The sequence below is a fragment of the Cupressus sempervirens genome, chromosome 3, assembly GCF_028749045.1.
Source record: "Cupressus sempervirens isolate cs-2001-9-10 chromosome 3, ASM2874904v1, whole genome shotgun sequence".
NCBI lineage: Eukaryota > Viridiplantae > Streptophyta > Pinopsida > Cupressales > Cupressaceae > Cupressus > Cupressus sempervirens.
In genome coordinates this window covers 169,525,997-169,549,946 of record NC_143120.1, presented here as the reverse complement: position 1 = coordinate 169,549,946, position 23,950 = coordinate 169,525,997, and the positions used below count along the sequence as shown (strand labels likewise).

Below are 23,950 nucleotides of genomic sequence, written 5' to 3'. Positions count from 1 at the left end.
TGCAATGGGACTTGAACAAAAGGCAAAAAAAATGGGTAAGCAAGGTTCAGGCTTTTAATTTTGACATTGAACATGTAAAGAAAAAGAACAATGTGGTTGCAAATGCTTTATCCAGAAAACCTGCTATCTGCTTACTGACTCAGATCTCAACGGACTCGAAAGCACATTTGTTGGTGGAATATTCCAAAAACACATTTACTTGTGAGTTAATGGATGGCAACAGAGGATGATCGATACAAAGTGGTGAATGACATCATTTATTATTAGGATTGGATATACTTAGTGCCTGAATCCAAACTAAAGAAGAAAATCTTGAAGGAGGTACATGATTCACCTTTGGCTAGGCACCCAGGCTTCCTCAAAACTTACAGACAACTCATGCAAAGGTTTTCATGATAAGGTCTTAAAGGAGACATATTGCAGTTTGTAGGAGAGTGTGCGATATAAACAAATCCGAACATACTCTACCCGTCAGGTTATTGCAACCTCTGCCTATACCAGAACAGAAGTGGGAAAGTATCTCGATGGACTTCATTAAAGGACTCCCTAAAGTGAATGAGAGGGATTGTATCTTCGTGGTGGTTGATAGACTGATAAAGTATGCACATTTCTTCGCCATCCCCTCAAATTTTTAGGCCGCAAAGGTAGCTGATCTATTTTCCAAAGAATTCTTCCATCTACAAGGGTTACCTCGAAACATTGTTAGTGATCGGGATGGACAATTTATCAATATCTTCTGGACAATACTGTTTCGGTTGGCAGAAACAAAATTGTCACCAAGTACTAGTTACCACCCTCAGACAAACAGATGGATGGAGATTGTGAACAAGTGGTTAGAACACTACCTTTGGAACTATGTTTTGACACAACGGGCGTAGGTCAAATGGATGCACCTCGGGGAATATTGTTACAATACCACCTACCACATGTCCATCAGAATGGCACCTTTCAAAGCACTATATAAGTATGAACCCCTTTCATTCATCGACATTGTACCAGGTGACAGTCATGCACCACGGGCGAGGGATTGGCTACAAGAGCGGCAAGACATCCTGAGATGGCCGAAGGAAAACTTATAAGAGGGCACAAAATCAACAAAAGATGTAGGCTGATAAACACCGCATCGAGAGAAGTTTGAAGGTGGGAGATTTGGTCTATCTCAAGCTTCAGCCATTCAAGTAATCCTCATTGAAGGTAACAGGGAAAGAAAAACAGAAACCACGATTTTATGGCCCTTATCATGTTGTTCACCGCATCGATGAAGTTGCTTATGAGTTGGAACTTCCGAAAGGGAGCCCCATTCATAACATTTTTCATGTCTCCTACCTTAAGAAAGTTGTGGGGAAAAACATCAAGGTAGTTGCAGACCTTCCACCGCTCATTGAAGGGCAGCTCATATTGGAACTAGCCGAGATCATTGAAGTTCGCGAGAAGACCCTGCGGGGGTGAAGTAATATTTGGTACATTGGAGACACTTGTCGTTGGATGAAGCAACGTGGTAAGGTGACCACATTTTAGAGCATCTCACACTGTGTTTGCTCGAGGACAAGCAAAATTTGGGACGGAGGGACTATGATGTACCTATCATAAAATAAATTATTAATTAAACTTTTGTCAATGGGCCGACTGAATTTCTATATCTCGAACCCATTTTTGTTTTAGTTTCCGTAGGTAAGTATAGGCACCGGCTATCTTTGTACACCCTCGAAAAAGTTTCCCCAACGGGTATTTAAGCATGGCTTGTAGGTAGTCATTGGTATGCGATTTGGATTTCTTCTTGGTACTACGAATTCCTGTTGGGGTTCTTTGTTGTTCACCATTTCGGAAGTGAAAGATCTTCCCTATTTGGCTTACGCAATTTTGGTGGGATTCAACCCTCACCCTATTCCGTTGCATGCAATACTTCACTCGAATCTGGCAAATTCAAGCACCATCTTGTGGCAAAAATAAATTAAAGGATTATAATTGTTTAAATCTTCATTCTTGTTTGGATTTCTTTCATGAATTTGGATCTATAAGTTTTTGGTTGCAGGACTTAGCATTCCCCTTCGATCCACACACCACTATCCCTGTTGTCTCCACCGTACAGCAGACATTTTGCTTCACTACCGTACGACCCACTCCACCGACCATACGGCCTTCCTATGTGCCTATTGTCTGACATCATACAGCCTGTACTACCCTACGGTACAACCTAGTGCCTTATCACTGCACAATCTTATCATTCCTTTCCCCCACAGACACTAATGGAGCCCTTCTTTTTTTTGCGAAAAATCAGGGCCTCCATTTATGACATTGGAGGTTTGAAAATGGATAATAATTGATGTTAAATAATCTCATAACCAAATACTGGTCAATGAAAATGATAAAATCAAATATATACACAGTACAGTTAAAACCTGTCTTTTAATTCCAGTCACTTTGAAGTTGTGGTGTAACTCCGTGTTAATTAAGGGTTGTGAATGGACTTATAATGCTTCTCTAATCAGCAAGGTGACCTGCTGGAGTATCCAAAGTCAGTGACAGTCATACTCATGTTTTGATACCGTCACTTGAAATCTACTTTATCATAATCATTTCTAAAAGATTGATCCTTTTTCAAACATTATTCCCCACCATTGGACAGAGATTCCATATCCTTGGCTTATGTCTGATCATCAGAACATTGTTATAACTGTCATGAAAGTAAAAGTCAGGAGCTGTTCATTCCTTGGAATTTGTTTATCCCTTAAAACCATCCCAAGGACATATTGCTCCCTTTAGAAAGATGTAATCATGGAAAATATGTATCATATATTAAGTGAGCTAGAGAGATTTGATGGCATAGTCTGAAGAAGCAATACAAGATATAGAAGTAGACATGAAAGATGTTTTCAAATTAGAATATTTGTGCAGAGATATTTGTTGTGGGAGAGCATAAGAATTCTGATGAAGAGGAAAACCAAATAAGCATCCATCATCTGAAGCCATGATAGAGATGGTAGTGTGCCAGAAATAAGAGTGCCTCATAAATTTGAAAATTCTCAAACCAGTGATATATAAAGCAAAAATCATTAACCCATTAGCACGAAAGAAACCTGATGGGAAAGGTAGTGAATTGGTTTTCCAATCATGTCAATATCAATGTTGTGTTCATCAGCAAACAGTATTGATTAGTATTGGCAATCATTATTAAACGTACAATATCCAGCAAATGAAAAGGAATCTCCAAATGTTTGAAGATAACCGGCAACGATGAATATTCTGGAATTGACAGCATGCCGTCAGCAACATGTTTTTATTTGAACAGAGCCCTGTCACCCTTTGCACAAGTGTATGAATCAAGAGTACAAAATACAGTGGAAGATAAAACGACAAATGGAGTGTTGAAATTACCCACGTCTATCTTTGAAACATCCATCATATGAAGGGTATCATCCATACGCAGCTGCAATATCATACCTTCAAGGAGGAATATGTTTATAGCAAAGAACAAGTACAAGTTCATCCCATACAAGTGATTGAATCAATAGGAAATTTGAAGGCAATCATATGAATGGCGGCAACTCAACAATCGGGAGCAGCTTTAAACAAATCAATAATAAAATGCATAGTTCCAATACATATGATATGTAAGGGAAAGACATATTAAAGAAGATTAGAGTTGATGATTAAAATAATTATGTTATGAGAAACTGTGATTTATATTTTGGAGACACAACCTTTGAAATTTGAAAAGTTGTGTTGCTTTTGTTCTCCAACATATAAAAGGGAGATCATTTACCCAAAACAGAGATATTCAATATTTGGACATACACATCCATATTCTCAAAAGAAGTATTTTTATATTACTTGTATGGAGGGATAAGGAGTATATTATGACTTCGTAATATAAACCCTATTTATTTTATTTTTATAATAAAATAAAATGTCTTTTGTTTATTACTAAATGGCATGGAGATTTAAACTGCAGGTGAATCGTCCTTTGTAATTATTTTTTGGAATCTTGTATACAATTCAAACGTTGAATAAGTGAACATAGTCATTTAGCATTTTAAATTTGATCATCGCAGCTATTGTGATATAAATAGTTGTTTCCGCATCTATGTCCAGTTTGTCTCCCTACCAGAGGAGTTAAAATTCAATCTGGACTAATTTAAAATTGCATATATATTTGATCTATTGCATCTTGATTATTTAATTGTTGGCAGTATAAGTGCTTAAGAACTTTATTAATTTGTACATGAAAATTCACTAAAGTTGACTCTATTGCTCGGATGAGCAGAGGCACTGGTCTTTTTATTATTGAAGTCAGAAAACCTATAACTTCCTTCCTACAAGCATCAAATTAATTATTATTCAATCACACAAAAAATTCAACCATTATCCAGCATCCAATTTTCATTTTAATCGAGTTCAAGGATCTTGCTAGTCGGAGAACCCCAAAGCTTAAATTCTCTTTAGAAAAGCTCTGAACCAGGTGATCAGGTTCGAGGAGAAGGTCCACCCGCTTAGGTGTAGCGGAGCCTAAAGTGTAGGGGAATTGAGAAGTATTCCCATTCGTTGGCCAGAACTAATTGAAAAGTCCTATCGGAGAAGTGGCAGGTTCTTGGATTTCCAATCTGCAGTTTTGGGAACCAATAGACACGTTTTCACCTCCAAGATCATCAGAGTCATTTTCTAAGATGATTACCAGATAGGAACATTACACACACAAGACTGCAGGAAATACATGACAAATATACTGTAGATGCTGAAAAACGTTGATAACAGATCTATTTAACTACATTCACCAGTCCTTTGTAATTCACAGCTGCAATTGAACTCTTTCAGTTCATGATTAAAAGGGTTGAAGAAAAGATTCTGCAGATATCATGAAGACATGTTTGTTTTCCTTATTTTGTGCAACACTGACTCAAATTGCCAAATTTATTTTACATCCATTCCATTGTAGGAAAATTGAATAAAGAAAATAAACGGAGAAGAATGCTGAATTACAAGAAGGATGACACCAACAGATAAACACATAAGCAGCAAACCATTCTCACTTATTAATCAGTGGTGCATACAAAGTATAAGGATGTGCAATCACCAAGTAACCACCCTTCAATCGGTGCGGTTGACTCATAATCAAGAGACATATAAGCTAGTAAAATAAACCATAAACTAAAGTATGCGAACATACATTCAACAAACTTGAGCGTTGGTTCTAGTACAAGTATAGGTGTTGGTTCGGGTTCAAGTACACCAATACAAAAAATATTTTCTATGTACGCGTACAATTATGTGTATGTGTGTGCAAAAACATGCAAAATACAACTCTACAGATGTGAAAACATATTTGATAATTCACACTCAAAGCATCCACTGTATAGATTTAAAATACTTCTTTTTGGCGCTAAATTGAAAATTAAATTTGACACTAGATATTGATATTGATAAAGGTAATTGACAATTCAATACTACATAATAAATGTCAAATCATTACAATACTTGGAAATATTAAATAATACATGTAATAAAGAATATCTGACTTGCTATGTAGAAAAAGCATCTTGATCTAAATCGTCAATTGGTTCAACTTCATTTGAACCACAAGCAATCACAACCCCACTCCTAGTAATTGCATCAAGTGTAAAAGCTTCTTTGTCTTTTTAAGAGACCCTAACATACTCCAAAACCAATTCATTCAAGTTGGCACACCCAATTTTATGTCCGAATTCATTGTTGCATCATGAACTTTTTTGCTGCAGCATATGTGTGTGTGTGTGTGTGTGTGTCTGTGCGTGCACACATATGTGTTTACCGTATGGATTAATTAAGCAATGCACACAGGAAATCGATAAGAACACCGAACAGCAAATAGCAAAACTTCTATTATTATTTGCATATGCCAACTGTACATCATGCTTTTCTCCTCTGATAATGATAAGATATCCTCACAATGCTTCCCTAAGGGGTTATAAATACTTTCCGACGAACCTTCCCGAAGGTATCCGTCGGCCAAGTACATTATACCCGTTACAAACTGTTTTACCCGTCGGCTATATAACAATACTTCTACCGAAGGGACCCGTCGGCCGATGCACAATTTCTGCCGACGACATTATCCCCCCCAAAAAGAAAAGTCGTCCCCTGACGACTAGCAAAATTAGGAGACAACCCACAATCAAGAAGAAAGAAAAACTAGAGAGAAGGAGGGTTCCCAGAAGGGTGCTGATGACGACGCAACTCATACACTTGGTCAGTCCGGATGCGCAGATCTGTCTGAATCTGTGAATTAACTTCTACAGCCTCCTTCAGTAGAAGTGCAGCATCCATAGCCTGTCTCCTGGCCAACTGTAACTCATGCTCTGCTGCATCTTTATCCCGGATAGCTGCGTCCTTTTCCTGTACCACTGCTGCCATATCCTTCAAGAGTTTTGCCCGTTCTGCTGCCCATGCTGCCTGCTTGTCGGCCAAATCAGTGGCTATCTTTTCTGTTGCCTCTTTTTCAACTGCTAGAGATCTTTGAGCTGCAATACAGTCTGCTGCCCTATCCGCCTCCGCGCGCTGCCGCGCATAGTAAACTTCTTTGTACAGTCCCGCGATCTCATGTGCCAACTTCATCATTGGAGTGTCACTCGGTCCCAACTCCAACTCAGCGGCCCAATCTGCCAACATTTCTGGTGTCTCAACTACCGGCCACCCTCTATCAACAAAGCAAGTCTGAAATCGCTTAGGACAAATCCCACGAATATATGCACGAATCAAATGCCACTCCGTTCGCCGAGTGAGAGCCTGAATCGCCACATCATGCCCTTTCTTTAATGCAGACTTCATAGTCCTGAGGTAGTCCCTGCACCTGTCCTCATCTGACCCGTAATCCTCCTTGGCGAAGTCCTCGACTGACCATTCGGGATCACTATTGTCCTCCTCATCAGCGGGAGCCATGCCCACATCCGGTGCCGCCTCTTCTGTTGTCGGCGCACTCACGGCATGTGGCATTCCCTCCTCCTGAGACTGAGGCTCTGGTGCAGGTGCTACTCCTGAATAGCTGGGGGACTGAATGGGCGGGCCGCGCTTGTCAGGGACGAGTCGGAACTGTTGCCTCAGAAAAACACTGGCTATATCCATGACCTCCGGTTGCGCTGGGTCCGTACACTCTTGTACTCCTTCGTCTGGTACGTTGTCTACTGGAAGTGCCTGAGCTTCTGCTGACTGTGCTGCTATAACCATTGCTGTTGGCTGACTTATGGCAGACTCCACGGGTGCTGCTACCGGAAGTGCTTCAGGAGCTGCAGAAGTCTCTCGGTCAACGGGTGCGGCCAAGTGGGCAAAGCCGACCGTAAATCCTACCCCCGGCCGGACAGGAGGTCGTACCCCATGTTGCCATGGTGCGGCTAGTGTGACTGCCTGGTGGGATCCTCCAGTCATCAATATCGGTTGTCGAGTCTGCCCAAATCCTGGAATGTGAGCCATGTGTAAGCCTCGGGGTAACAACTCGGAAGTCATAGGAACCGTAGTACGCGGAAATAGCAAGGGGGTAGCCGTGACAATCTGAACCTCCTCATTATCCTCGCCCTCGCCTTCTTCTTCCTCCACACTATCCTGCTCAGAAGATGTCTCCTGTCGGCCGCTGTCAGTATCATCTGCCACGTCCAACCGGGGCCTCTTTTGACCTTCTGAACCCTTCTGCCCAGAGAATGTGTACAAGTGCTTCCATTGCATGATAGGAGGTTCTCCTGGAGCCAGTGGTCCAAGTTGTGCCTCAATCTCCTCTGTTGGAATCACCCGTGCTACAGCATCCAAGAATAGACCAATGGCGTAATGAGGCATATAGAAAGTCTTGTGCTGGAGAGTCATGAATTCATGCATCCGTTCAGCCAGCACAGACGCCCAATCATACACTTTGCCAGTCATTATGTCGTTCATCATGGACACCTGCGGAAATGTGATATCCAATGCCCTAGAGGATCCCATGAGCCTGCTTTTGACTAAGTCCATCAGACACCGCCATGGCCCTTCCGGAATGTCGGTTTTCTTTAAACCCCTCCCCTTTGATGTCTCGGCTAATGCCGCCTGTTCGGCTTCAGTCAAATCTCCACACACTAATTTGACTAAAAATAGTTTTCCATCCTTTGGAATTTTCTTCGGCTGAATTTTCCTACCCTGCTGCCCTAGAATGCCAAAAACCCGGGTGAAATATGTTGCGTTGAATGATACCACTAAGTTTCGTCCCAGATACTGAAATGTGCTTCTGCGAGAGGCTCTTCCATATGTTTCAATCATGGTACGCAGATACCCTTCATACTCTCTAATGCAAAAAACCGGCATCTGAATGGCCCATTCAACCTGTGCTCTTCTGATGCTTGCTTTGACTGGATGGTCATCAGGGGTTTCATGCCACCATTTCCGGCAATCCATTCCATTTAATCCCTCAAATTGTATACTTTGTGTTGTGACTTCAGCTGTTGCAGGTGCTATGGTCTTGCGCTTCTCCTTGCCACTGCTCGAGCCTTCATTCAAATTACCTGTACCTGCCATGCTTCTGCCTTCCACAAGTTTGGACTGTGCTAATTGTTTTTTCCATTGCCGTTTACCTGCAGACTCCATTAATTATTTTTATCTTTTTCTAACGGTCTCCCAAATCCAGTGCAGAATTCTTCCAAGTCCGTACAGTGAAGAGTTCTTTCAAAAATATGTATGGTAAATGACCACTCTTGATCTAACAAAGCCGTACCTTTTTATTAAAAAGACCTCAAATCCGTACCATAATTTCCCTCTCAAATCCGTACGGTGGTTGAAAAATCTGTCCAATGCAAAAAATACATAACAAAGCCGTACCTTTTTTTTTTTTTTTAAAAGACCTCAAGTCCGTACCATAATTTCCCTCCTCAAATCCGTACGGTGGTTGCATTCATTGCCCGCAGAATCCATACAGTATGTTGCAATATTGTTCCAAAACCCGTACATCGCCTATTCAAATCTGTATTGCTCAAGGCTCTAAGAAAATCCGTACATTGCGTTCAGTTCCCCTCTTCTTGAAATCCGTACACCACAGAAATGCATTCCTAGTGGAATCCGTACTGCCTGAAACTTGGTCAAAAGCCATTCATGCAGCAACTATGGAAGCCGTACCTTCTAGAACAAAAAATCGTACCACAGCCATGGAATCCTTACAGTTTTTAAACAACCCGTACTGTAATGCCCCTTCAATTATAAAACCCGTACGGCGATTACCACAAACCCATACAATGCTTTATGGAACCGTACTCCACTTAAAGAAATCCGTACGGTGCATCCTCTAAAAACCGTACTTCACCTTAAGAAAATCCGTACAGCTTGGAAAGAACCATACGGTGCATTACTAAAAACCGTACGGTGGCATTACTAAAAACCGTACGGTGCTGGCATTACTAAAAACCGTACGGTGCCTCCATGAAACCGAACAGTGCTTACCTCTTTTTTTCTTTTTCTTTTTTTTTCTTTTTTTGTTTTTTTTGTTTTTTTCAAAACAACAGTCAATTTTCCCTTCGACTACCGTTACCGTCAGTCTGCAGTGACGGAGGGGTCTCCCGAAGGCTATTTCCTGATGCAGAAGTCTTTCGGTCGTGATATATCTTCAACTTCGACCCATTGACCGCCTGCAGCACTTCATGTCCATCCAAAGTCCATAATTTGATTGCTCCGTTGTCCCCTACTTCCCGAATTTGGTACGGCCCGACCCACTTAACTTTGAACTTACCCAGTTTGATCTCATTCCGACCATCGTACTTTAATACCCACTGGCCGGGCTGGAACCTGTTCAGCTTCAGGTGCTTATCGTGCCATGCCTTCCGCCTATTCTGTGTTACTTCAGTTGCCCACTGTGCTAATAATCGCTTCTCCTCTAACTTGTTCAGTTTATACAACCGTTCTCTTAAGCTTTCCATGTCGCCCAACTTGTTTTCTAGTGCTATCCGCAAGCTTGGTATCATAAATTCCGCTGGTACTACGGCCTCCTGTCCATACATCAGTTGGAACGGCGTGTGTCCTGTTGTGACTTTGTATGCCGTGCGGTAAGCCCACAGAGCAGAAGGTAATTTCTCTTCCCAATCCTCCCCTTCGACGGCGCAGGATTTGTATATAATTGATACCAGGATTTTGTTGGTAGCTTCGGCCTGTCCATTTGCCCTTGGGTAGTACGGACTTGATAGCGAATGGTAAATCTTGAATTTCGTGGAGAGCAGTCGGATTACATGGTTGACAAAATGGCCTCCTCTATCGCTTGTTAATTGTAAGGGAATGTCGTATCTAGTAATAATTTGCTCGTAAATAAACTGCGCTGTACTTACCGCTGAGTTGTCCGGTAGTGCACGCGCCTCCACCCATTTAGTCAAATACTCCGTAGCAACCACAATGTATTGACATCTTTTGGTTCGGCTCATCTTCAGGGGTCCTATGAAATCCAACCCCCATCCTTCAAAAAGCTCCTGAGCATGAGAAGGATTTAGAGGCATGAAATCTCTTTTCAAGGGTTTTCCAGCTCGCTGACATGTATCGCATGCAACAACCCATTCCCTGGCGTCATTGTATACTGTTGGCCACCATAACCCTGCTAGAAGTATTTTCCGTGCAGTTGTGTCCGGCCCCATGTGTCCTCCTGCCAGTCCTTCATGTGCTTCCTTCAGTACCCGTGGAATTTCTTCCTTCAGGATACAACGCCTCAGGATCTGATCGGGTCCCATTTTATACAACAATCCATTAATCAGTTGGAATGTTCCACTCCGTATCACCAACTTTCGTTTTTCATTCGGTGGCATGGTATTTGGAAACTGTCCTGTTGACAAGTATTCGCCAATGCTTGTATACCATTCTGGTAGTGCAGCAATCTGAAACAGCTGTGCATCAGGAAAGTCATCATTTACACCGTCGGCCGGTTCTCCTATTTTAATACGTGATAAATGATCCGCGCTTACATGTTTCTTTCCTGGCCGTACGATAATCTTGAAAGTAAACTCCTGTAACAGGAGTAACCATCGGCTGATTCTTCCTTGGATGATTGGTTTGTTGATCATATACAACAAGGCCTGATGATCAACATAGAACACAAATGGAGTTGCCAACAAGTAATGTCGAAATTTCTGCACAGCATAGACCATCCCCAATGCTTCCCGTTCAGTTGTACTATAATTTTGTTCAGCTTTTGATAACAAACGGCTGGCGAAGTAGATCGGATGATCCAACCCGTGGCTTTTTGTCTGTGCGAGAGTTGCTCCAATCGCATAGTTTGATGCATCCACATGGACGTGAAACTCCTTCTGCCAATCAGGGTATGCTAAAATAGGTGTTGTAGCCAGACGTACCTTGAGTTCTTCGAATGCTTCATCCTGTGCAGTGTCCCATCGGAACAATTCCGTTTTGGAAGTTAACCTATCCAACGGATAGGCTATCTTTGCAAAATTCCTGATAAAATGCCTGTAATACCCTATATGACCAAGGAAAGATTTTACCTCTGTCACATTGGTGGACGGCTGCATCTCCAATATGACTCGTACTTTGTCCGAATCTATCTTCAGTCCTTCCTTGCAAACTGTGTCCGAGCAACCTTCCGTGTGGAACCATAAACCTGCATTTCTTCGAGTTGAGAGCCAAACGTGCACGGCGGCACCGTTCCATGCAGTCACCTAAGGCCGCCAAGTGTTTGTCCTCCGTACTGAATACTGACCAATCATCCAAAAATGCCTTGAAGTTGCCGACGGACATCTTGTCAAAGATGTGTAGTATAATCCGCTGAAATGTTGCAGGCGCATTGCACAGGCCGAACGGCATCCGATTATAAGCATAAACCCCATCTTCCACGATAAAGGTCGTCTTCAGTTTATCCTCTTCTGCGATTGAGATCTGATTGTAGCCGGAAAAACCATCCATAAATGAGTAGATCTCATGTCCCGCCACCTCCTCGAGAATGCTATCCGTGAATGGGATCGGGAACGGATCCTTGATGGTGACTGCATTCAAGCATCGAAAATCAACACATATTCGGATTTGAATGGAGTCCTTTTTCAGAGAGATCACGATCGGGGATACCCATTCACTGGTCTGTACCTTGAAAATAATTCCAGCTTCTAGCATCCAATTGATTTCTTCCGTAACTCGGGCCGCATAATTTCTGTTCATTCTGTAGGGCCTTTTCCTTACGGGTATTGCTCCTTCGATCAATGGAATGCGGTGCACACATAATTCAGGTGGTACGCCCTTCAGGTCCTTGTATGTCCATGCAAAGACATCCTTATATTCTAAAAATATCTTTAAGGCTGTTGCCTTTAATACTGGGTCCCAATTATCCCCTACCAGTATGTTTCGTGGTTCTGCTTCATCTCCCAAATTCATGGTCTGCAACGCGACTTCATTATATTTGATGGGTTCTCCTTTGGTGAACTGATGTGCCGGGGTTACATCGAGTGCCGCATCCCCTTCCTTTATTTCAGTGAATTCCTTCGGAAATGCATCGGTATTGTTTTCTTCTATGGTCAATACGTTGCAGGTTGGAAACAATTCATAATCCTCTATCTGCCAATGGTACAGACCATTTACTGAATCCAAATCGCCGTCTCCTTCCAGTCGTAGAACTCCCTCCTGATCTGGTTCCATAATTTGCCCCTTTTCATCCTCTTCTCCCTCAGAATCTGACGAGAGGGCTTCGTCCCCGACCATCTGAGTGTGTAGATCAATGACATACTTCCGGCCTTTGCTTTCGAGTGATAAGGTATTTTTCTTCCAATCGTGCTTTGCTTTTGCTTGTATCAGCCACCCTCGACCCAAAATAGCATCGTACCCCTTCCGCTTGAGAGGAATCACAACGAAGTCCAAAGGGAATGGTTGTGTTCCGATTGTCACTGGTTGTGCTGTGAGTATTCCCAATGGCTTGATTCCATGTTGATCGGTCGTTAGCAACTGGAAGGTAGGTGGCCATAATGTCGGCCGTCCCAATTTTTTCCAAGTATCCTCTAGTAGTACATTGACACCGGATCCTCCGTCGACGATTGTGTCTGTTAGCACAGTCCCGAGTATGCCCATTTCAACAACCGCCGAATAGCGTCCAAAGGAAAGAGCTAACAACATCGGATCTTCTGCACTTGTACCCCCCTGTTTGTTGTTGTCTTGTTCTACTGGTTGTTTAGCACTTGGGACTATATTTGTGAGGGTCGTACGGAGTTGAGGCATCGTGACCAACAGATCATTTATTCTGACGGGTATCTCAGCTTGCAATATTTGTCGGACAATGTTCTGTTCTGCACAGTTCCTGACGGAGGTACTCGGTATGTCCTTCAGGTGTGTTGTTTCTGCCCATGTTACTTTCTGGATCTCTGCCCTTGCTTCCTCCAGTCTCTTCTTTTCTTCCGCTGGGTCAGGGTATAGCTTCGCCTGTTTCCGAGTGATTGCCAAAACTTCTTCGTTGTCTGTTCCTACGGTAATCAAGTTTACGCCGGACTTCGGACACTTAGCATCATCATGATCTCCAGGTCCACACCATCGGCACAGCAACTTTGGTTCGTCGTTGTGCACTCTCGGGCGAAGTGACCCCAGAGATTGCATGCGCGGCATTGAACAATTGGCCGAATCGTACTGAATTCGACTTCTTCCCCCATTGTTGTTGCCACCATTGTTGCTATTGCTGTTGTTGCTGTTTGGACAGCGCCGGTTATTTCTATATCCGCCTGATGTGGCACCTTCCGCACTGGTGTTCCCGTTCCCTCCTGACGGGGATGCCTCCTGTGACAGGAACACTTGTTGCGGTGTCCTTGTTTTTAAATTGAAAGGGCACTCCTTTACCGAGTGTCCCAGGATCTGACAGATTTCACAAAATTGATCTTTCGGGCAGGATCCCTTTGTATGGCCTTCTTTCTTACATTCTGTGCACCATAGGTCATTGCCCTTAGTTTCCTTGTTCATGTTTTTGAATTCTTTCATCATCCGCATCATGTCCTTCTAGAGAGCACGGACTTTCTTGTTGCTTCCCTCGTCATCGTCGCTGCTATCTTCTCCTGAAGGCTCATCGTCATCTGAATCCGACGAGCTGGTCTTCTTCTTCTTTGTCTTCTGGTCACTTTCGAGGTTCATTGCTCGGTTGTAAGCTTCAATGTATGTCGATGGTGGCACGATCTTCATCTTCTTCCGCAGCGTCGGGTGAAGGCCTTCAATGAACCATCTTTTCTATAACCCGTCAGCGGGCTTATTCTCCATCTTACTGATTAAGTCCTTCAACCTCCTGGCAAAGACCCGTACAGTTTCATTCTTCTTTTGCTTGGTATTAAATATCTCTGCGACAATTTCATTATCATCACGCAAAAGTTGAAATTCTGCGATGAACTCCTTCTTAATGTTATCCCAACTATTCAATTTCTGTGGATCGGCATCAGTAAACCAATCAATGGCAACACCCCGTAGGCTTGCGGGGAATTGTCGGATCCATTCGTTTGTATCTGTTATGCCATTGGCCCTCCAGATCGTTTCACATGTTTTACAATGTCGAATGGGATCAGCTGCTTCATCACCATCAAATTTAGGTAATTTTTCCTTCGGACCTGCCATTATTACTGTATGTCAAAGGTTTTGTTGTGTACCTGCACTGTTTTGCACTCCCGCGCTGTTTTGAGCACCCACGCTGTTCCGAACACCCGCGCTGTTCTGGACACCCGCGCTGTTCTGGACACCCGCGCTATTTTCTGCTTCCGCGCTGTTTTCAACACCCGCGCTGTTTTCTGCTTCCGCGCTGTGTTCATCACCCGCGCAGTTTTCTGCTTCCGCGCTATTTTCAACACCCGCGCAATTTTCTACTTCCGAGCTGTTTTCAACACCCGCGCAGTTTTGGACTTCTGCGCTGTTTGGTGAAGAAGAGGGTTTGTCAACCGTAGCTGTCCGTTCCGGAAGTATATCTCAGACGAAGAGGTCACTCCACGCTCGTGCTCCTTCTGCACTCCGAGCCATGCAAGTCGATCTGCTTCCGTCAGGATTCTCTTCCCGTGGCGTATGCAGGTTCAAAAACTCCTCCCTCGCTTCTTCCACCAAATCAAGCCGTTGTCGAGTCTCCTTCAACAATCCTTCCGCACTCTTGCTTCCGTCGGAAATCTTCTGAAACCTCCTTCGACACTCTATCTGCTGAGCCAAAATTAAATTTTCCTGCGCAACGCGTATGTCATCTTTTTCCTTTAGCTTACTCTTGTCTTTGTTCAACTAATTCGGCATTTAATTCATCTCCGCCTGCCTGCGTGCCAGATCCATCGGGCAACGGCGCCAAATGTTTACCGTATGGATTAATTAAGCAATGCACACAGGAAATCGATACGAACACCGAACAGCAAATAGCAGAACTTCTATTGTTATTCGCATATGCCAACAGTACATCATGCTTTTCTCCTCTGATAATGATAAGATATCCTCACAATGCTTCCCTAAGGGGTTATAAATACTTTCCGACGAACCTTCCCGAAGGTATCCGTCGGCCAAGTACATTATACCCGTTACAAACTGTTTTACCCGTCGGCTATATAACAATACTTCTACCGAAGGGACCCGTCGGCCGATGCACAATTTCTGCCGACGACAATATGTATATACATTATTACATACATAGATATTTATATGCATACACGTATACATATACATATACATACATATATATATGTGTATATATATATATATATATATATATATATATACACATACACATACACATACACATACACACACATATATATACACATATACATACATATATACATATGTATGTATGTATGTATGTATATATGTGTGTGTGTGTATAGATAACTTATGGACGAACCCGAATCGGCATCCTAGCTAGAATCTGAACCAGCAACTTAGATTTAAATAAATGTTGTTTATATGGATTTATATGTTATCATGGATTCTTGATGTTTAATGTTAGTACCTGTGCGCTTAGACGTTATCCTAAATTTTTCATACTTGGTGATTTTCATAATCCATCTCCATTAATTAATATTTTTTGTACGACTTATGCCAATATTACCTTATATATACACTACAATTGATATAATTAATTTGAAAGTAATAATTGGAAATAGAATGCATTTTTCAACTTAAATTGGAATTGTTATTTTAGGGCAAAAATCAAGACAATCCCTGTAAGGACATCACACCATTTTCCACAATTTTATCAAAGCCAACAGCCATCTAAAATTTAGGTTCTCAAAACAACCCACAGCACACACAAAACCCTTTAAAGTTTAAAACCAATATATACCTGCTAACCTGACATCCTGATATCAATATATTCCTAGATCCTTAAAATGGGGGTGAGAGGAGCTGGCATTCTTTTACTTCATCAATGCATTTCGTGCTCCACACTCAAATCCATGCGAAAGGAACACATCTTGCTTCAAAATTCCATGGGACAGCAAAAGGAATGTCTCTACTTGTTGAGAAACAGCTCTGAGTATCAAATATTAATACTTGCTCAATATATATAGGCACTTGGTGATATCTAAATTGATACATAAAAGAAAAAGTTTCCCAAAACTGTTGCACCAACATTTCAGCAAGGTGCCTCTTAAAAGAACCAGATGGCACTTATCGAGCTTTGGTCCATAGCAACCTACACTTCCACACAGAGACTGTCCAAAGAAAATTCTACTTACTAACCACATGCTGCTGAATCAGCCGCACCAATGCACTAAAAATGTAGTTGGAACTCTCCTCTTCTTACCAGGAAAGGCTACCCAACAGCCTTAAAAGGGAACCCCTAAATCTCTCAAAGCTCAGCACTCTTATTCTGGTTATTGACAGCCAAACTTCCTATGCATTTCCTTGGCATTTCAGAATATTAGCTTTTTATATTTTCCCCTACTTGAAGATACTTCTTTTAGCCATTTTGCAATTTATATACCCATGCCTCTTGGCCTTTAGAGCTTGCAAAATGCTTCAGACAATTGGTAATATCTCTTTCTCAAATAAAATACTCTTTTATCAAAACAAGAAGTTCTTTAAAAGTATTTCTACCACTTAATTTTTTAACTTACAATGCATATTAAATTTTGATTTATATAAAAACATTATATTATTAATAATTCAATGCCATCTTGTTCAAGCTTACTAATTAACAAAAGTTTTTGTGAGTGATTAATATTTATCTTGTACATGTTAAAACTTAAAACGTTTATTTTCAAATAGCTGCATGATATGAAGTTATGAACATACAAATTAATCTAACGAAGTATGGATTATTTATAGACAATCGTTAATATAAAATTATAAGGTATTTAAAATTAGAAATGTATTTATTATGTATAAATACACTGAAAATAATAAAGAAAACAGGAAAATTCTATTATTAACACTCAAAGACAAAAAGCTTCAAATTCACAATATTTTCCCGAACATTTATCCTAGCCAAACACAAATTTTAAAATTCGAATTGTGTGATATAAGCCTAGCATATCATGCTTGCATAGTCGATGCTGGTGATCTTATCTCATTTTCCAATAAGTTATATTCTCCAGTGAACATTAGATTACTGTTGAAATTGAGACAAGTACATTATATAGATAACAATCTCTCTTATTTTTCTAACGCTGCCATTGTGTATGTTCACCACTAACAATACAAAATTGAAGCATCTCACACTTATCAACTCATATGGCCATCCTTATAAACACCGTTACCAGGTTTTTCGAAATTGATTTGTTTGGGAGAAAAGAATTTGGAAATCCAGAATTTTCACTAAAACAATCTGTAAATCTTTTATAGAAACTCAAAAGTACAGAACAAAACAGGCAAAACAAACTAGCCCAAAGAAATTGGACGAAACCTGATTTGATATCTATGCCTACAACAGCTAATCTATAAACTAAGATCCTTGACATCTATAACCAGTAAAAGGAATAGCAAATAAACATGAGAGATATCTGAAGGTTGTCAGAATTGGCATGTTGGTTCCAAAAAGGATATGTATTTTCCCCACTTAAGAATAATTTCACCTAATGCAAAGGAACAAATCTCCACAATCTTATAGTAACTAAATCAGCACATAATTAGGCATTTGCCTAAATTATCTCAAAACTTTAAAGAACTTGTAAAGACCTAACCATCGCTTAATTAGGATCCCAAAAGTATTCACTTGAATAAGTTAAAAAAATTGATTAAACATAAACCACTTACTGGGGAACCAAACAGCTGACAGCTCACACCTTTGGGACCTGCAAAATACATGGCTGCAAGCAACCTACGAGCATGTATTAATGTAGTAGTTTCATCTCCTCCAAGTATTGTTTTAGGCAATCTTTCCATCAGTCTGCCATTAAAACACAAATGAAGTTGATCACACAGAAAATTTGCAACAGAAAGATTGATTTATTCAGAATTAAAGGCTGCGAAATAAATACAGATTAATTACAGCAGCAACGAACCTGCTAAAGACCCTATTTAGTTCATTTTCTTGTTTGAATTTCCCATCTGATGAGAATAGGACTGATAGAAAACTATGAGCGGTCAAAGAAACGCTTTCCCAATCATCACAGACTAATGCTAATAGGCACTCCTGCAAGGAAAAATGAAGAGTTTAATTTCTCACATAAAATAACTGAACAAACCAAACAAATGCTCTCCAAACCAAAAGAGGCAACAGAAGCAACTATAAAACAATAAAACAAAGGGAAAACATAATAACATTAATACTTAATAGTAAAGAAGGAAAAAGAAAGAAATTATATGAATGTCAATAAATAGCTAAAATAAAGTAAATGCGAGTCAAAGATACAATCAGATAGTAAGAGACGAGTACTAGTATTATAACATGTTGCAATACGAAGATCACTGAGAGAGGGGTGAATCAGTTATATATAAAACACTTTTTAACTTTTTACCTTTAAACCAATTACATATGCAGTGATTACTTCAACATCATTATGTGTATATGCTTAAGATGCAAGAGGATATAAACAATAAGATATGTGCACACATTAGGATCATTAACACTTTGTTTACAGTGGAAAACCACTTTCTGAATATCTTTTATTAAGCTTTTAATGGCAAACGGTTAGAGCACCCATCCTAGGAGCACCTACCCCTTACAAATTAGAAGCACCCACTTCATGGAGCACCACCCCCACACAGATTTTGAAGCACCAACTTACTTGTACAAAATACAAATAAAGATTTTATGCAAAGTAAATCACAATAGAAATCTTATCAACAATAATAATCATATAATCATAGCATTCTGCATCTCTGACTACAATACAATAATTTTAATGTCTTCTTTCTTTTTATTCACTTGCACCAATCAATGACAAACATGCCATCACACAAATGTGTCGCCATTAATTCATGATCGACATATTCAAGTATGCATACACAGCCCTGTCACAATACACAATACAACATTTGCTCATAACAATAATATTCAGATATGCATATTCAAACTTAAAACAGTGATCTTCCCTTTCAAATGACCTGCAACAACAGAAATGCCTGATATATTTCTACCGATCATCTTCATATTATTCTTGTCCATATAATCATGTATCAGCAATCCTCAACTTGTAACATTCAAATATAAACTATGACAATATTAGTTCAAAAAACAAGTTACACCGACTTGCAAAGAGACCCTGTCAATAATCACGTCTGACTGCAGTGTTAGTGACATAAATATTTGTTCATGACCATGTCATATCTTTCTTCCAGTATTAAGATCATTTCACAACCAACATTTACTTACAGTCATGAGTACTTTTACTGTCAAGACTAACATATTGTGGAATGAGATATATTAATCAATTTCTTCGTCACAAAGTAGAGATTGAATCGGAGTTCCTATCAACAGGTAGATACATTAATCTTCCCTGTACCAATTAGTGGCAAACCGTTAACAAATAGTCAGCCCTTTCTCTGTTCTGTTAAGCTATTGCAAACTGTCATTATTTCTTCCTCTCTGAAGCATAACAAAGAAAGACATAATTTACCAATTTACTGGTTAGCAATGTGTAGAATCTTCAAACAGCTTTCCACACTACATTTACAATCAGCAAATATAAATAGAAAGAGCGGACTTTAAACAAAGTTATACTATCACAAGTGCACAGTCAGTAATTTCTCTCTGCCAACTTCTGTCTTTCGGCTTTCTGCATTTATCTTCATACAAAAATCTTCACTTTTAATGAAATGTCTTCTTTCCAGTCAACCAACACAATATAATAGTCTTCTCACATATACTCAAACTCTTCAAATTGTCTTCTCTTCCAAACCACAATCTCAGTTTCTGTCTATTGACTTCTATATACAAAAGAAATCTGTTTTGTAACCAACTTTGGACTATTGAATAACCACATGAATCTGAAGTTCTAAATGATAAAACATTTCTAAAAGTGTATAGCAGATTGGTGGTTTATCTTTTAATTCATGTCTCTACAAAACACAAACTATCATGCTCCATATGAATCACTTTCTCTGTTAATCATTAACTTCCAACAGTTAAAAACAACAACTTACCTTTACAAATACTTTGTGCTTTTACTTGATAAATTGGTTGAAATCAAAGACTTACAAAAACCTTTAAAAATGACTGGTACATATCGTAAATGATATGTATTGTAGATTCTTTAAGAAGTGCCATTTTCAGTCATCATACCAATCCAACGATATCTTTTAATGTAATCAAACTTTATGAATTTAGTCTGTGAGCCATATACCAGTTCTCATCAAAATCGATATCATTTCCTCTTTGAAGAATCCGATCATCATAACAGATTGGTTAAAAAACGATATCCATAGCTTTAAAAAATTTAATGCAGATTGCCTTTTGATAACAAGAACCGCTTTTCAATAACAAATGATGGCTGGCAAAGGATTTCAATTATATTTCAGATCAGTTTTGTTTATCATTCAACATTCCCAATTAATATGAACATTGGTGTGATCTTTACAACTGTAAGATCGGTTCAACATTATTTCCCTTAACTTTCAAATTGGTTGCAAACTGATTAGTCTACTAAAACATAAGCAAGTTGATTTGTCTTATGAAACAAAATCAATTTCCATTCTTATAGTATTTCATATAAGTTGATATCAACTTAAGCATAAGCAACTTTGTTAATGAATATGAATCAGTTCCCATTAGAGCATCAAACACCAAATAAGACTATGATACCTTATACCAAATACATTGATCAAAGGAACTACCACTGTAGATACATTTTCGCTTAAATTTCTGTAGATGTACCATTATCAGGCAAAGTTCCTATCACTGTAGCTACCAATGGATCAATTAGAGACAACATGTTTAGTTATTTAATCGTCATTCATCAACATGATTAGAGTTCTCATTGACTGTTGATAAACACCACTAGTTCTACTAATGACCAATTGACAACCTTTTGATATCACTAACAAACACTGCCAAAGTCAACATCAGCATTTACAAGATTCAGTGGCCTTCCAGGTGAGGCAGTCTTCCAGAGGCTGGTGGCCTCTTGCCTCGGACTCGGCTGAGTCCTGGGCAAGTTTCCATGGACTCACCGAACTCAGCAAGACCAGTTGGTCTGACTCTGTCATCGGCCAACATAAAAAAAAAGATCAAAAAAGCACATATTTTAATTGTTTATGTTATGTATTGCATGTCTAAGATCTAAAAAGGTCATTCATCACTTGCGAACAAAAACAAGAGAGAAAGAAGGCTTGGGAGAAGAGTATTGGGGGTTTAGGAGATAGATTGGCAAATCGGTTGACTCTCGTATATTGGTTGTTGATTGTTTGCATCACTTTGTAGATTGCATCTAAGCATTAAGAGGAGTTAAAAGAAGCATTTATAGGAGGCTTCTACAAGCTTGAGTTCCATTTCCATTTTTCGAGCAAATTTGAAGAGGTAAGTTACATTTCTTTGTGTTGTTTTGTAAAGAAATTTACATTCATGAATCTTTTTTTGTTTCCATTTGTTTTAGTCTTTAGATTTGTTTCATTTCATGTTGACAAAAAACTTGAAAAGCAAGCAGCCCGAGTGTATGTAAATTTGATTCTCTATATTGTAGGTGGTTATTATCTTTTATTTATGATATATTGCAGCAGCAACAACATCATGTATCAGGCTAAGGATAGCAAATCTAGGCATAAATTTAACCCTGCTGCAGTATCAAGGGATAAGGCTTGTTTCCAAGCCATTCCTGGCCAAAAAAAAAGTTGTTACATGTTGGCATTGTATGTTACCACATAATGGGGGAGTGTAACATCCCATTTTTCCAGCCTTAACTAACAACTATCATATTATTGAACACAGTTACTTCTTCATATTCATGAGCATGAGAAGGCAGTTATAACAGCTATTTAGATGTTCATATGAAAGAGTTTAATGACTATAGCAGATTAAAGCATTCAATCGACAAATGCAATATATATAAGTGCCATCATAACTATCTATTATTGTAACCATAGTTCCAAGAATCACGATGATTCATGCGATTCACGCGATTCGGCAATTCGATTCAAGCCAAATGATTTTTTCTGAATTGGTGAATCAAATCAGCGATAAAGGGTTTATGAAATAAGTTGCTCACTAAATTTCAAGGATTTTTTTAATTTGCCGATTCATGGGCGATTCGATTCCGATTCATGGCCGATTCACGATTCAATTCGGCCTTGCCGATTCCAATTCGATTTCAATTCTTGTTACTTTGATTGTAACAAGCTATTTTTCCATAACAATTTAAATATAAACAAAAAATACATTACTTTTCGTAATCATATGAAAGTCAACTATAACAACTAATTCACATATTCAAATGAAAGGAATCAACAATTATTACAGATTAACTCAATCCTAGTCAATTAAAAAGAGAGTAACTAATTTAACCATATTAACCGACTAAACATATCTTCCACTGAACTTGCAAGAACTTAAAAGTAAAATGCCCGTTAGAAGAAGATAACTTGAATGCAGATCATATCTTTGTCTTGTACAAGTCCTAGCATCTGGTGGAGAGGAGAGCATTGTCAAGGGCTTAACCTCCCAGCCGCAAACCTTTAAGTATCCCAACACACTCTGAACTGAGAAAGGTCCTAGGCTTGGAACACCACTGTCTTGCCACTAAGCATCCTGGTGTTAGAGTGTCAGCTACACAGCCAACTAGGCTATGAATACCTTCCATCAACCTATTAAACAAATGCTAGCAACCACGACCTCTAACATCAACAAGCATGTCACTAACCTATCTTGACCAAGGATTTGTGTGGGCACTAGTACCCAATCACCCACCACTCCACTTGACAAACAAGACTTATACTTTGGACTACCATCAGGTAACTCAGTTCGTTAAATTGCTTATATATATTATTTGTTTATTAGTTATTGATTTATTTCTCTTATCATGCAAGGATAATGTGTTGTTCATTGATCATAAACCCACACCCTTCATCCCGACCTTGTTGGTCATCCTTGATGAATCTTGAGGTGGCTGTCTAAACATTGTATAATCACAGCCAAATGTATTTTGCCCTAGCCTAGGCTTTTGGCTTAACATTAATACAAAAAAGTTATAATGCTTTATAATTGTCTTTCTTGACTCTTCCTGAGAGTGTCGTCTCTTATCTCAGAGGCATATAGAAGATGCCCCTATATAAGCATTGCATTGGTTGGATCTCTTTCCAAGTTCAACAAAGTTCTTATCAAAAAACCGATTGTAACAAGTTCTTCAAACTCTTATGCATGTTTGTAGAGCCAGACATGAGAAAATAAAAGACACTCCATCCAGAGCTATACTCTATCTATATTATCATTGCTTTCTTTCAATTCTCAAGCTAAGATTTTCGAGCCTCTTATAACAATTGTAAAGAAAAGAAATAAAAATGGATGACCTAATAAATATTATCGCTTCTTTGTATGTTCAAAACGGACCCTTAGCAATTGTTGGTAAGAGTAAAGCAAGGGTTGCAATCGTAGAGAAAGGATTTAAGAGGCACGACCTCCAATATTGTCTCAAGG

The 23,950-nt window shown here is 39.6% G+C and overlaps 1 protein-coding gene across 6 annotated transcripts in view; it reads right to left on the bottom strand.

The window, feature by feature from the left end:
• Positions 1-23,950, bottom strand: part of LOC149565304 (uncharacterized) — a 187,644-nt gene that overhangs the window by 82,375 nt on the left and 81,319 nt on the right. For all 6 annotated transcript variants that reach the window (XM_089818838.1, XM_089818835.1, XM_089818840.1 and 3 more), the window contains 2 exons: positions 18,387-18,517; positions 18,139-18,271 (listed from right to left, as the gene is read on the bottom strand). In XM_089818838.1, the coding sequence (XP_089674964.1) occupies positions 18,139-18,271; positions 18,387-18,517 (264 nt within the window). The remainder of the gene's footprint in view (positions 1-18,138; positions 18,272-18,386; positions 18,518-23,950) is intronic.